General features: G+C 35.7%; 4 protein-coding genes across 4 annotated transcripts; 1 reads left to right on the top strand and 3 right to left on the bottom strand.

The window, feature by feature from the left end:
- Window positions 1–87: 87 nt before the first annotated feature.
- Window positions 88–2,111, bottom strand: LOC110384151 (lethal(2)neighbour of tid protein 2). Its single transcript, XM_021345282.3, has one exon. It carries the CDS (start codon window positions 1,930–1,932, stop codon window positions 445–447), a length of 1,488 nt encoding a protein of 495 aa, XP_021200957.1. The 5' UTR covers window positions 1,933–2,111; the 3' UTR covers window positions 88–444.
- A 2,864-nt stretch (window positions 2,112–4,975) lies between these two features.
- On the top strand, window positions 4,976–7,024 carry LOC110369761 (uncharacterized). Its single transcript, XM_064034763.1, has 6 exons — window positions 4,976–5,206; window positions 5,414–5,555; window positions 5,912–6,042; window positions 6,253–6,316; window positions 6,436–6,544; window positions 6,789–7,024. Exons 1-6 carry the CDS (start codon window positions 5,131–5,133, stop codon window positions 7,008–7,010), a joined length of 744 nt encoding a protein of 247 aa, XP_063890833.1. The 5' UTR covers window positions 4,976–5,130; the 3' UTR covers window positions 7,011–7,024.
- Window positions 7,025–8,054: 1,030 nt separating this feature from the next.
- On the bottom strand, window positions 8,055–9,943 carry LOC110370209 (uncharacterized). The gene is made up of 6 exons (XM_021325960.3): window positions 9,839–9,943; window positions 9,552–9,756; window positions 9,197–9,324; window positions 8,909–8,981; window positions 8,704–8,824; window positions 8,055–8,358 (listed from the first exon to the last, which is right to left on the bottom strand). Exons 1-6 carry the CDS (start codon window positions 9,897–9,899, stop codon window positions 8,107–8,109), a joined length of 840 nt encoding a protein of 279 aa, XP_021181635.3. The 5' UTR covers window positions 9,900–9,943; the 3' UTR covers window positions 8,055–8,106.
- Window positions 9,944–11,773: 1,830 nt separating this feature from the next.
- LOC110384202 (uncharacterized) lies at window positions 11,774–14,614 on the bottom strand. Its single transcript, XM_021345359.3, has 6 exons — window positions 14,507–14,614; window positions 13,011–13,215; window positions 12,736–12,863; window positions 12,511–12,571; window positions 12,315–12,435; window positions 11,774–12,050 (listed from the first exon to the last, which is right to left on the bottom strand). The coding sequence occupies exons 1-6, from the start codon at window positions 14,586–14,588 to the stop codon at window positions 11,838–11,840; spliced, it is 810 nt and encodes a 269-aa protein (XP_021201034.2). The 5' UTR covers window positions 14,589–14,614; the 3' UTR covers window positions 11,774–11,837.
- Window positions 14,615–15,517: the final 903 nt, after the last annotated feature.

The following is a 15,517-nucleotide window of genomic DNA, read 5'->3' as shown; positions in this document are numbered from 1 at the left end:
GTACTCTCTCACTTATATTGGGGAGATGTGTGTATACTGGTTACATGTTCATAAATAAGTAAAAAAGATTATTAAATCAAAGCCAGCTTTCAGTTCTTATTTTTATTCAAAAATAGGTATTCAAACATTTACAGTAATAAAATCTTAATTGTACAAACTGAACACACTAGTTTACGCAACGCGTATAAAGACATACATGTATCTTAACTAAGTACACACTTGCCATTTCAATTCTACACAGATTGGGAGTGCTTGAGCAAATTCACTGACTAAAAAATGCTTTCAATTTATAAAATTAATTACATTTGTGTAATACAAATACTAAAAATGACTTGTTGTTTATTGCATCGTGCCTACAAATAGATTGGACATACAAATCGCACATGATATAATTATGTAATTCACAACATTATCTTTTTGCACTTGTACACTTGGGAGATGAGCTTACTCTAATTTTGATACCATGTTTAATTCTGCCGATATTTTCTTATAAACACCATACAGTACAGTAACATGACATACATGCAATAACATACTTGTGAGATATGTGCTAGGATAGGTATTCCAACACATTTCAATAAGAGCTAACAACAGGAATCTGACAATAACCGAGTAATTGTTGGACCATAGTAGATAAGGCAGGCTGTGGAAGTACCAGGAATAAAATTGATAGTGAAGGCTCCTTGCACACATGACACCAATGAAGTTTACAATAAACATAGGTAGAATAAATAGTTGAGACAAAATATCAAAATTAATATTGTAGTGTGGATTGTGTTCTTGTTCAACAGGTTTCTTAACTGCCTTCTTTCCACCCTTCTGAGAAGATTTTTGCAGCATCACTTCAAATGAATTGAGGAAATCCTCTTGTTCTTTGGTCAAATTTTCTTGCTCATCACTCTTTTTATTTATCTTCTTCTTAATTTCTTTATTCAATTTACTTTTCCTCTTATTTTCTAAATTTTTTGCATCAATTTGCGGTTGTACCTGCTTTTGGACATACTTCAGACGACAGTAGCTTTGGAAATATTTTACACACATAGGTATGAATACAAACAACAAGAGAACATGTATTGCTAGTAACGATAAATGAAAACACTTATTTTCAAATACATCTACATCTAAAAACCTATAGTTAACAGTCCATGTATGATTGAAAACCCGACCAATGTCAAAGCTACCCTTTAAGTATGCAACAGGACTGCTCAGTAAGAATGGCAACCCTAGCACTACTTGGATTGCACCACAAATAAACAGTTGTATTAAAGTCCCTTTAAAACCTAGATTTGTCAGGTAAAAGAAAAATAAAGCTGGGGCATATAAAAGTATGTTCATTTTCACTGATACTCCTAAACTATAAAATATGCTACCCAAGTGCCATTTGGAATCGATGAAAAAATTTAAAGCAGCATAAAGGAAAAGAACAGCAATTGGGTCGTTAAATAATCTTAATACATAAATTGAATGTATCCTGTAAGATGTCAATATTGTGATGACCAGGACATAAGGTGGAACTTTCTTAGTTTTAATATAAATTCTAAGAACTAGGCACAGTTGTAGCAAATAGATGCCAATAAATATATATTGAGCTAATCTAATATTTTCACCTTGGCCTGTCAGGAAATAGAACAAAGAATAGATGTATACGAATCCTGCTGGGTACACGAGAGGTCCGGTGTCTCCGCGGAGTTGGCTGTAGTCGAGGGTTCCATTCAGGAATCCTTCACATTCTTGCATGTACGCTTTCCAGTCGATTTCAGTATAAGGCACACGTTCCACAACCAGTACATTGATGATTAGTTCAGCAATAATCAGGAGCAGAGCGGCAAATGGTAGCTGTGCAGGATTTACAACCAGACCTTTCATAAAAGACCACGTAAACATCCTCATTATATCGCGGTAAACCTCTTGAAATCTACTTTTGCCACCCATGTTGAGGCAGTTGGCATAACCACACGATATATTAAAGTAGCCTATACGTCCCGCAGATGTAGAAAGAGCTTGACAGAGTCAGTTTATTATTTCTATTTTAGGATTAGGTCACCGCACCGGTCCCTGGATAGCAGACATTTTTCGATGCTACTGTACCGAGTGACCGATGATGACAGTTTGATTACAAAAGGTTGACATTGACGTGATGGATATTGTCAATAGGGACGTGCAAACGACATAAAATTGCATGGTTCTTTCTATATGGCAGAATTTGAATACTCCGAAAATATTCATAACACAATTGGCATAATTTTCTTTTAACGAATGTCTTTAAAATATTTAGTATTATGATAGTTACGCGGAATATTTATTTGCCCGAATTCACAGTTACGTACTATTAAGCTAGCAGAATTTTATTTCGTAAAATTGCTTTTTATAGTTAGAATATCGCATTATTTCGTTTAGCTTAATGTTTATTTTGAGATACTATTATTTGGTATAATCTCACTCGGCGTACTATGAAGATTGTAGAATTTCATTTAGATTCATTTTATTTAGCATATATTGCCATTTATAACCTACCTACAATAAAAAAATATTGTATAAAAAATTGAAGTTGGTGACGAAAATGAATCGCTGCAAAACCGACTCCACGTAGTCTTGTCTGCCCTAGCCCTAGAATGCAATTCAAAACGAGGGGCGAGGCGTCCTGCGTGCTGAGGCGCGGGTAGTTGTAAAGCCCCTTGAGCCACAAAACTCGCAGATTAAATTAGATTAAAAAGGGGGGTAAGAAGAGCAGTTAAAAAGAGAGAGTAGGTACATAAGAGGAGTATATAAGAGGAGTACATAAGAGGAGTATTTAAGAGGAGTACATAAGAGGAATATATAAGAGGAGTACTTTTGCTTCACTTGTTCCCAGGTAATGAATATTACTTTTTTCAGCTCTGTACTCTATGAAACTTTCCAACAGACAAGCATGTATACTGTCTTATATGACCCCATTTCACTAGTCCAAATGCAACTTTTCTTATTAATACCTTCCACTGATTGTCAATACATTATAACTTAGAACAGGTTTGAGACGTAGTTATTATTTGATTGAACACGTTCTTAATCCCTTAAAAAATTACGGTAGCACCAATACAAGAAAGTACTCAACATAAAATTAGCGTTCTAACTTCTATTGATGTATCACTTAATGCTAGAGGAGAGGTAGCCCAAAACGCTCATTCACCTTTATTTGTTTAATTTGATGCATATTTTATATTTTACTAGTAAATAAAATAAACTTAATTAACTCTATCAACAAAGTTTATATTCATCTAATCAAACTGATAAAAACATTACTAGAGCAAAGAATTCCTATCATCATAAATACTTAGGTACATCAAGCAAACAATCCTTGCCTATTATTCCGCGTATTTACAGAGTGTACATAGCCAAAACGCATCCATAGGAAACTGCTCGCTGATATTTTGTAATGCTGTTTTTTAATTTGTGATTTCAAAGTATACACGAATTTTGCGTACTGCTCGAGTATAATTCGTAGCTTAGACGTGCACATGCATCATTCCAATTTATACACGGTCAAATTTAACTATACAAAATTAATATTAGGTAAATCATTAAACAAAAAAGGCTTTTGAATCTGAGTTTGTTTATTAAAAATGGGTGCTAATTAAACAGGCTTCTTTTTAATATCATTATTCGCCCCCAAAAATGTATGTTGCCTTCTAAATTACTAAGTCAGCCACAATTAACGAGCATCTAAATAATACTATCTTAGCCACTAGTATCTTCTAAGTAAGCCACTCTAAATACAACTCAGCATGATGGTTATTTTCAACCGACTTCCAAAAAAGGAGGAGGTTTTCAATTCAGCTGTATTTTTTTAGCATCTAAATTTGTAGCATGCATTCTAACAGTAAACTTCTAAAATACTATTAAATGACACCATAAAATATATTTAATTAGCTTCTAATTTTTTAACTCAGTACGTTTAAAATGTAAGCAAGCATCGCTTCTGTCACGGCTCCGGTGCTGCGGGGCTCCGGCGGTCCCATGCGAGCTTATCGTCGCAGATGGTTTTCACGCTCACCACCGCAGCTTCGGCTTGCTGGCCGGCTGAGCCGGCCAGCCTCAGCCGCGGCGGCGAGCGTTAAAACTACCTGCGCCTCAGCTCGCAGGCCGCCTCGACCCTCCGCGCCTACGCGGTTTTGAATTGCACTCTAGGGGTAGGGCAGACAAGACTACGTGGAGTCGGTTTTGCAGCGATTCGTTTTCGTCACTAACTTCAATTTTTAATACAATGTTTTTTAATTGAAGGTTATAAATGGCAATATACTAAAAACGAGTTAGTAAATTAGATGACAATGTATAAATAATTTTGTAAAATTAGAAGCGTAATCATGTGTTCAATAAATAATTTTGTGGCTGCACTTATATTTCCCATAAAAAATCAACTTGTTTAAAAAATATACAAAAAGAAATTGAATTTACGAGCATTATTAATATTTAAATTAACATTAAATGCTAGGTCGTGTTTTAATCAAAATGGCGAGCATGCAACTGCTCGCGAATAGATTGGAATCGTAAAGTTTTTCACGCCTATTCCAGTGTATACACGATAGTTTGCATGCGGACTAGCACTGTATATTATGGAACAAAGCAAGTTACTTTGGCCACTACAAAATATATGCGAGTATTTGCGTACTGCTGCTGTATACATCGGAAGACTTTGTATAAAAAGTGAATTCCAATCTATTCGCGACTAGTTTCACACGCTTGCGTACTAGCCATGTATATTCTGTAAATACGCTATTATTCCCCTTGACTTACTTTTAATCACGCTCGTTTCGTTCTTGACATTATTTGAACATCTAAATGAATGGTTAAAAAAGGTTCCTGAGAACTTGAACTTGAGACGCTGTACCTACCTACATTCAGCAGAGTAGGCTTATCTTGTATCTTGACCGACGCGTCGTAGGGATCTTCAGCAGTAAAGCAAGCAGTAAAGAGGTTTTCTTCACAGTTCACACAATCCTATTATTTATTTAGGTGCCTTCTCGTACCTTATCAGCAATACCTTTAAGATGAGCAAGGTCAGTCATATCATATTAAAGGAACAACAAATAGTTAACCAGTCTATGATTGTTGTTCTTTTTTGCCGATCGTAGTCGTAGTTAATTGGTCGTCATTATGAAAAGTTTTATTAGTATTCCATTATTTTTAACACTTGCAGTGGTATTAGGATCAGTAGGAGCCGAAGTGAATCGTGAGTAGCCACATATTTATGGTCGTATTACAAAAAAGTTAAATAGACGTTCGAGACGTGTTTAAGGGAAATTCTCCATACAACATTTTCTTAAACACGTGACGAACGTCTATTTAACTTTTTTGTCGTAAGATGTTTAATTAGACTTGGTACCTACAGGATAGACTTTCAAATATTCTCATTCTAAACCATTTTTTCCACTTATAGCCAAGAATTGTCTGGAAGCTCAAGTGCTGGACTTATTGTCAAAATGGCAAAACGGGGACGAGAATATTACATCTTCAGTTCCTTCATTGGAGAATATAAGTCTAAAATCAGTGGATGGCGTGTATGAAGGTTTCGGGATAAGGTAAGTTATTTATTTATTCTTTACTAGGCAGTACTTTATATCACCAGTGTGGATGCGCACTTATAAATCTGTCCGTCTGTTTCACGGTAATACGTCTCAACCGATATTAACAGCAGTTGGCGATAGTAATATCCCATCTTTGGAATATCCAGTGACTTCGTCGTAGCTGTCGCTTTTAGCAGGGGCGAATTTAGCCCTCGAAAATATTGTGGGCACATCTATCCGATAAGGCTGAAAATTATCATGTAACACAAAATAAACAACTTCAGTTAAGGTCTTCCGGATTAATTACATTATTAATGACAATTTACTTATTAAATAACGATGTAAATTAAAATGCAAAGTTGTTTCCCCAGAATCTCATACACCACCGGAGAAATGCAACTTCGAGGTGTGAATAGATTAATAGTCGAAGAACTTTCAGTATCCACTAGTGACTTGGAAGCATCCACAACTCTCCATTTTCCACTATTATCGTTAACTGCAGGTAATTATGTGTGTAGGTAGCTACTTCGTTTTCGTGTATGTAACCCACCTCAATCATTGTTTGCTGAATTAATTAAATTTACCGTTTAAGGCATAAACATTCCTAATCATCTATAGGTCTATTACCTTCGAATATTGGCATTATGCTTGTCTAATCGCTGCACGTGGGCCTAATAAGTTTTATTAAATTTAATTATATTCTTGTTTGCAGAACAATATAATTTAAAAGGGCGCGCGTATCTGATGTATTCTTTGAAAGGGGCAGGCCTGATGAAGTAAGTTGACCTATCCACTGTGTATGTAACTAGAGCCGAAGTTCTATGAAATATTATAGCGACGCCGACGCTAAGAGAAGAATCCCTACCTATTACTTACGCATTTCATAATGTTTCAGTGCGACATTTCAAAACGTTAAAGTTACTGTGGGATCGAAGTTAGTCACGAATGATACAGTAATGCAAGTGGATGATGTTAACCTGAATTTTAGTGTTGGAAGCATCCAGGTATATATCTTCGTCTTTTTAGCCTTAGGTACAATAGACAAAAAAAAAATAACGCGAGAGTCGGTCCTGTTTTTTTACCTGACTGTAAAATGTTTGAAGTTCACATAAATAGGTATAACAACTGTCAGAAATCAATAACATCTTTCAGCAGTTTCAGTTTATTTAGATCAAATATAGAATGACTTGAATGATTAATTTATTGACACGATCTTACTAAATAGTTATTTTTGCCTTTGTTTCTTAGGTTGATTTAGCAGACAGCTCGTGGCCGATCAACAAAGTTTTGAACAGCAGCGCGATGAAGATTGTGGAGAACCACCGAAAGGAGATAGTCACCGCGGCTAAAGATTTTTTGAAACCAGTCGTGAATGATTATCTAGCCACAATGACGTCCTCGCAGCTGCTGAGCATAGCGGCAAAAGATTACTGTAACTTCTCGTTAACATCTATTGATTTTCCAAAATAAATTATGCTGACGATTATACTAGTTTTTAAGCTTAAAACATAATAACGCCATTTTTTTATGAACAAGTAACCTATTATTTCCTGTTTATTTTTCATTATTTTGGTTCTGCTACTCATACCCAAACCAAAAGATAATAGGAATTCCTACTGAATTTCAAAGTTACAACATTTTCGCACTAGCGGATTTTCCAATCAGAATTCCAAGCGTAGGTACCTACCTACGTAATAAAAAAAACCGGTAATGCCACTGCAGTAAAAATGTTGATAAAATGATATTATCGAAAAGTAAGTTCTACAAACAAATGTTATGATTGATAGTTATCTAATTCGTTTTTAAATTCATATAAACCGGCTTTGGTTTCATGTAAACTGATAATTTCTCCAGGAGTCAAATCACTTTTTTACAATTGATTTCCTAAATAACAAGACAGCGTCCTAAATAATTAACAACAAGATTTGTACACTGTACAATAAATGTTTCTCATAGGAAGCAATAAAAAGATTGCTGATCATAGGAACATCACGGATTACAAATCGTGCTAATAGTTACACGTTACACCACTATTTGTTAGATTTTATGAAAAAATAAGTGTTACCGTTAACGAGGTTCACTTGTTCACACTAATAGCTTCGCTCAACTGTGTATCAAATTGACTATTTCAGAACAAAATTAGGAACAACACGATAAGCTATTACACACCATTAGACATACTAACAGCCAGTTTCTTCATCAAAAGTTAAAGCCAAAGTAAAAGTCAAAGTAATGTCTAAAGTAAAAGTAACGGTTAAATTCAATTTTTCTATGAATTTTGCTGACACTTTAGCCTTGAAAAAACTAATTTGACCGTTACTTTAACTTTAGACATTACTTTAACTTTAACTTTTGATGAAGAAACTGGCCGTAAGTGACAACACTCCTAAATTGTAATTTAAATAAATTCTCTGTTAAAATTATACGGCAATCAAAGATTTTTGAGGGAGTTTTATTCGGGAAGTGTTCTAACGGACGGAGTGTGCAATATATATACATACCTAACTACAAATAAATTATTATATGTACCATAGAAAAAATAAATAAAACCACACTCGTTTTAATATTAATTTTGAATCTTTTTGCGATATTTTCGACGGGCTCTTGCTTCCGATGACAATCGTTTGATACTTGTATTAGACGTGCCAATCAAATATCTTAATATATCTGAAGACGGGATTTTCTCCAGTTCGTAGTTAACTGTCTCGAGTGCCATATCCAGCACATCATTATCAAACATTATATCTTCTATGTTATTTACAAAATCATGCAATATTCGAATAAACGTTTGGGAAGAATGTTCCATTTGAATCTGGAGCTGAAAACGAAAGGTAATTTGCTATATTACGATATCTATGACAAGTATTCAGATATTAGGGTGAGCGTTTTGGAGTTTCCATTATACAAGCTATGCACTACAGGATACAGCTGGCTCAGTCAGATTTGAAGTTAGAGATTTATAACGAAGTAGCTTCCACCCGCGTCCCGAGGGGACAATATGCCTAATAAGCTAAGTATCTCCATCAGGATAAAAAGAAGCTTATCAAGATTTTTTTTTCAAAATTGCGCGTGAATAGGTTACATACACACAAACGACCGTTATGACGCAGAACTTCCTAATGTAAAATTCAGTGCAAACGAAGTGAGTTTCGATTTGACTTACGCGTGCGCCATCTATATGGATTATAATCAGAGCATTTTCGAATGCGAATACTGAACCCTTGTAGTGTCGCATAGTCACGGGACCCAGCACTGCCGACATTGACAACCCAGTTAATGTTAACCTGTTCAAACAAAAATAACACTTTAGTGGTGATTTAATTTAGCTAAAGTATACCATCAAATAATAGTTAAGAACATTTACGTACTTAAAATGACCAACTTCACGTACGTTTGTGTAGTCGTAATAAAACAAGGAAGGACAATGCAGGTGGAAATCAGCTGAAACCGAAAAAAAGTTTTAATTATACGTATATATTTACTAAACTATTGCAAACGATATTATGTTGCTCAAGCAAATTGTAGTTGTCCAATAACTGCATGTCAAATAATAGCAGATTCCTTTATAATATCTAAAACGAAGTTTTTATGTATCGTCGTGTCTGCAGCTTTTAAACTAAATTACTTAGGTATCTGTTAAAATTCATAAAGTTTACCTTCCACAGTAATCTTGGGAACAGTAAAATTGAAATCGATTCTAGGCGGTTGCACCTGCACATCAAATGTTTGTAGAACTACATCAGGTATCCCCGTCACTATAACGTCGTCCAAAGTGATGTTTCCGCTGAAAATAATCTGGTCTTAGAAGTTTGAAGAAATATGGAAATTCAGTTCAGTTCGTGGAGGGTAGGAAATTGATTCAATCATTGAATACCTGAAAGAACTGTTTATCGAATCGAAAACAAATATTTAAATCTATAAACACATAGGTATTTCGAAGTACATAGCATAATTTTCTACTGCGTTCAGTAGGTATGTACAGATGCAACTTATAATTTCAGTCTAACTCACGTAATATGAAGGTCAGGTACATTAATATCGTGGGTTCCAAAGTGAGGAATTCTGTATGGTTGGAGCTCGGAGAGTTTTTGAAGTGAATGCAGTAAGGTTATTGCTCGACGTGTGGCGCGCCGGTCTACCCAACCTTTCGGGTGAAGAAACGCAGGTAATTCTGCTGTGTTTAGACGAATGTGCAACGAACCGAAGTCTTCATCAACTGTTAATAAAAATTGACAAGTCTATAAGATTAAGATCATATGTAAACCATTTCTTATGTTGATAAAATACATAACCCTTACTATTGTACACCCGGGACTGGACGAAATATACACAGCATGTCACGAAAAGCAGAACCCTCATTTTGGCACCAAAGATTTAAAGCAACTGTGAACAATACTGTATATAAACATGTTATTTTCATCCGAGTTTGAAAAGGTTTATTGTTGTCAGAAATTGGTACACTAGTAAATTATATGATACGAAAAATCACATTGGATATACTTCTTCGTAGGAGAATGCCTATTTGTGAGTTACGTAAAATCGTAGAATACTAGTTCACATTTTTTATTTCAAATACCTACCTACATGAACGCAGAATATGCAGGCCTCTCTAAGTGTGCGAGAAAATGTAAAAAGATTGATTTTTCTAAGAGTCCTTAACTGTTTAAGTAAGTACATATGACACATTTATACTTAGTCAGTTTCTTTGCAAATATTATTCCCGGGAGGAGGTGACTCATAGACCAGGCCTTTCACTCTATGGAGCATGGTGTGAACCAAATCCGGTCACGACATTGATCGTAAGTAGAGTAGAACTCACATGAATGCCCAGTGCCCCGCCCGATCCAATGCTTATGCCCCTAAACTGCATCAGCAGACGGCAGGAGAAGGCTCTTCAAAGACATAACTTCCAGCCATTATTGTATCGTGCCTATGGCACCATTCACCCCCTAAAACTTTTTCCTTAAAAATCCAGTACCTACCTTCCTATTTTGCAGAGGAATCCTTGACATAGAAAATGAAATGGTCGTTGTGATCCTGGAGCAAGCTAGTGAGCAGTTTGCACACTGAAAACTTTTCTATAGTCGGCCGATAGTTTGTTTGGCCTCCTAAATAAGTATAAAGATGTATAGCAGTATACTAAGTACGCACATTACAAAACTAAGGTATCTAGCCGGTATCAGACCGACTGAAAAACTTGAAACGAATCAAGATTCTCTTTAAAAAAAAAATTGCCCACCATCGGGCAAGAGCTCCAACACATTGCAAAATTTTAGGCGGCCAAAAGTTTATTTGGGCTCATAAATCAGTATTGACATCAGTCACTCCAACTGACACAGACCAAGATCAGGTATCGGCTAATGCCCGTACTACCCGTATCAGACACACTGAAAACCTTGATTGGAATCAAGATAAAAAAAACTGACCATCGGATCATCTGCCAGACGACTGTTTAGTCTGCAGTGTGCGGGAACCCTAAGTAATATTTGATTTCTTTTAATATTCATATCTGATTTCATGGGATTGTTTTTTATGTAAGTATATTTTTTTCTTTACAGATGGTTTTATTATGGTTTACCTTTGTCACGATTAGCAGGAGTAGCTCCAGTCTGAGATTCCCAGACAGATTTTAATAGAAAAAAGAACTTAATTCTTTTAAAGTGGAGAGGTTCATAAATAAATCCAATAAAAACTTATCTATTGTTTTCCATCGGGCCACGACGTATGATGGCCACCTTTAATAGAACGTACTTAAATACGAGTATAGGTACTTTGCTTAGGAAGTGTCAGCATCCACAAATAAATTGCCGCTACCGAAAGTAAATAAAACATAAATAACAAAAAAGCTCGACTTCAATTAACTGAAAGCTTGTTTTTTGTTTAACAGAACTAAAATACTAAAATTCCTTATAAGACAACCAATCAATTTAGGCTTTGAATTTCTAAAATGGTTGATTTATCAACGTTAAATATTGTGGTTTCAAAAGTAACACCCCATTCGTGGTTAGGGTCATGATAATAAGAACGAGACTACAGAACCAACTTTTGGGGAAGTAAGTTGATCATTCCACTATAGGATTCAAAACTGTTTATTAACTGTTTGTATGAATGCCGCTAATTATAAAACAAAAGAAAACTAATCATGTTCAGCTATTTCATTGTCCTGTAAACTCAAGTCCTGGAAAGTGTGTAAGAATGGGTTGAGTAGGAAAGGACAGGAAATAAAACATGTCTTTTATTAATGAATTTAATCCAGCATTATTTATTTAGTTATACATATATTTAGTGATAATGCAGTTATTGGTTCTTGAAGAGCTGTGGTGGCTTCCCGTCTGCAACGAGATAGTTGAGGAGATCATCAGCGTTGAACCTGGCGAGCTCCACGCTGATGGCAGCTAACACGTTGCGAACGATGTTGTTCACCGTGTTCGGGTAAATCGACGTGTTCTTCAGGAAGTGAGTAGCGAATGCTCGGAATTCATCCGAATACTGATTCATGTTCATTGATACCTGTAGTAAGTAATGTAAGTATTACGTGAATCGTTTAATTATTACGGAAATATAGAAAAATATATTTTATTTTATAAAAATGGAATGCTAATAAAGAATTGAGCATTTATCAGCAACAAAGTCTGTGAATAGGTAATCTAGAGCTGATGCTATCGAGTGCATCTTTTCGTGTGGGGTGCTTTCACAAGCATATATAGAAATAATTAACATTGTTTTCTATATCTTGCGTATACTAAACATATAATTGTGAAGCTCATAAATTACCTGGGCACTTCCTACGAATATTTTGACATCGGCGCTCTCAATTTGGTACACTTTTTGACCAAGAGACATTGCTAGTTTATTTCCTTCGGCTATCGCAGCGACCAAGTCTTTGAGAATTATGCTGTACACAGAAACAACACATTAGGGACCTAAGAGTTAACTAAAAAATGTAGGAGACATTAATTAAGTATTTTACCTCACTTGGCCAACAATGTTCAAAGGTTGGCCTGCGTAAACTCCGCTCAATTGGAAACTACCTAAAAGTAAAAGAACATCAATGTATTTTTTATTTTAAATCACTAAGTTTCAGGATCTTGCAAGAAAATAAGATTTTGAATTCTTATTAATGGATACACGGAACAGTTCTTCCTCAATCCGTATTGAACTGTAATTATAGAAATGTTAATATTAAGTCAATTACCACTAGCAGCAACTTCAGGCAGACTGGCATTAAAGTCTACTCTGGAATTGGTCATGCGCATTTCGAGATTATTCAAAGCAAGGTTCTTGATTCCAGTCACGACCACATTTGCTAACGCTAAGTTAGCCCTGAAATAGACAAAATCAAGATGTAACGATTGTATGATGTTCGATCAAGATGTTCGAACCGGTGTTTTGTAGTTGTCTTAATATTTTTGCTTAAAGCCATGGTCACATATATCGACGATAGTGTAGGTACAACCCGTTGATACTTACTCGATATTATATTCTGGCATAGATATATGGTATGGTCCCAAACTCGCTAATTGAAGAGGATTGACTTGAGGCATATGTTTGATGAAGCCGACAAAGGACGCTGCCTTACGCACGGCATGCTTGTCGGCAGCAGTCAGGGGCAGGTACTTAGCCGGGAGGCGACCAGTTTGACCTTCGATGTTGATAGGGCTGATAATTTCGTTCCCTGAATAGACAAAAATTATTAACATTTAGACGGTTCACACATGACACTGCGCACCGCCTCGGTTTGCAGAAACTGAGCGATGATTTTTCCCGCGCGGAGACCCGATCGTAAACGCGAAACAAAATAGTGGAAACTCCAGTGCTACGCTGTATCCCCGTGAATTATTTATACACGGTTTGGTTTCAGACCCCGCCTGTCCACTGAAAGTGCAATCCGGTGCGATACGGACAGGAGGACACGGGTGTATGGTTGTTTTCTTGATCTTTCAAAAGCATTTGACCTGGTAAATTATGTCATTTTGTGTCAAAAGTTGTCGGATAACACAGACTTGCCTGCTGAGTTAATTAATGTGTACATTGGTGATACATTGGTATCTATAAGAACCAGATAAATTATGTTAAGTGGGCGGATACCAAATCTGAGACTTATAGCCTGGAGTATGGAGTTAGGGAGGGGGGAATAATTTAACTACTCTGTTTAATCTTTACATAGATCGTTTGGTGGGGAGCTGAGCAGCACCATGGTTGGGTGCTCGATAGATGGAAAGATGCTAAACTGACAAAATTGACGGGCCGTTTATTAGACACTGGCCGAGTAGACATGTGCGTGCTGACGGCCATGTCAAAATTGACATATATAAGGTAATTACTGTTTTCTACTAACAATAGGATGAGAAATTACTAACATTTTGACATGGGTCCTTGGTCTGAAATAAATAATTTATTATTGTATGTCTTTTTCCGACCACGGGACTACAGAGTCCCGGATTTTTGGAAGGCGAACGTGGGGCCGAAGCCAACACGCTGAAGCCCTTTTGAGACAACTTTAATGAAATGGTGACACAAAACCGACGATTATCCCTGTATACACTATAGAAATGTACCCAAGGACAAATTATTATTATGTACATAAGGACATAAGGACAATAGAAAAAAACCTATTATATTATATGGTCGCCCAATAAAATATATTTTGCTAACTTAAAATGCTTTGATTTCCGGACCCCACTACGCCATCTGAGCAACGACTACGCGCGTAGCGCTACGCCGTAGTCATGATTTTCAACCATCAAAAATACTCGTATGTAGTATCCGAAACGAATATTCCGCATGGAAATTGTTCTCGAAAAATGTCATTAAAATAATATGTGAATACCTGCGGGTCGCAGAGGTTCAATTATTTTTAAATAATATACATATTAAATAATTACTATCAAGCTACTTATGAAGCATTAATTTTAAGCAAAATAGCTAAATAAAAATAAGTAAGTATTAAAACACATGTAACTCACATGCTTGGACGGAATAAACGGTGCAGAATACCAAAACAATAATTCCCTTCATTTTCGTACCAAAAAATCCATACGACTGCATGTAAAACGCGATTACTTTTTAATATATATTCATAACAGTTATGTTGTACATAATGATTCACTTGTTGTCGGAAATTGGTTACATAAATTGATTTTGCAGAAGAACAGCATTCACAAACTACTCTGTAACCCATAGCTAATAGCTGCTTGTACAACTTTATTAATACAATTTGTAACCAATTTGTGAAATAGTATTTAGTGATTAAGCACCTACTCTTTCTTAAAATTAATATTTATGTACAAGTTACCCAAGCCTATAGTACAAGAAAACAAATTGAAATTCCTAGTTCGGCGTAATTGATTAATAGCAGTTTGTTTAGTAACAATTACTATGGTATACAGTTACTTTATTATATTTCGGTAGTGTTTTTATATATTTTTTTAAACAATTTACTTTAGTATTATGTAGCCCAAACCTTTGTTTGTTCACCATTGACCGAACAATGAACATAGGTACTTAATTTTAAGACTACATTTTATTTAACCTATGTTTTACAAATAATAAATTTAAATATAAATAACAACACACACAATTACAAATAATAAATTTGTAAAACTGTGTTGTTAACTTTGATTCGTGGTGGCCCAGTGGGCAAAGAACCAACCTCTTAAGTATGCGCGGGTTCGATTCCAGGTCAGGCAAGTAGCAATGCAACTTTTCTATGTTTGTATGTACTTTCTAAGGATATTGACTGTGTTTCGGATGGCACGTTAAACTGTGGGTCCCGGCTGTCATTGAACATCCTTCGCAGTCGACCCCAACGTAGATGGGAAAAAACTCGGAGGATGTGGATGAGGGTATTCCTCCTAGGTGGTCCCATAATCAATTCGAAATTTGTAGGCATTTATTTTATTTAAACTTTTTACAAAAAAGCCAAACCCACATAAAGGAGATGGCCAAAAAAAAACCCAGAGTCGACAGAAACCTCG

Source organism: Helicoverpa armigera, chromosome 5 (genome assembly GCF_030705265.1).
Source record: "Helicoverpa armigera isolate CAAS_96S chromosome 5, ASM3070526v1, whole genome shotgun sequence".
Taxonomy (NCBI): Eukaryota; Metazoa; Arthropoda; class Insecta; order Lepidoptera; family Noctuidae; genus Helicoverpa; species Helicoverpa armigera.
The sequence above is the reverse complement of the archived record's forward strand: the minus strand, read 5'-3'. Positions and strand labels throughout refer to the sequence as shown.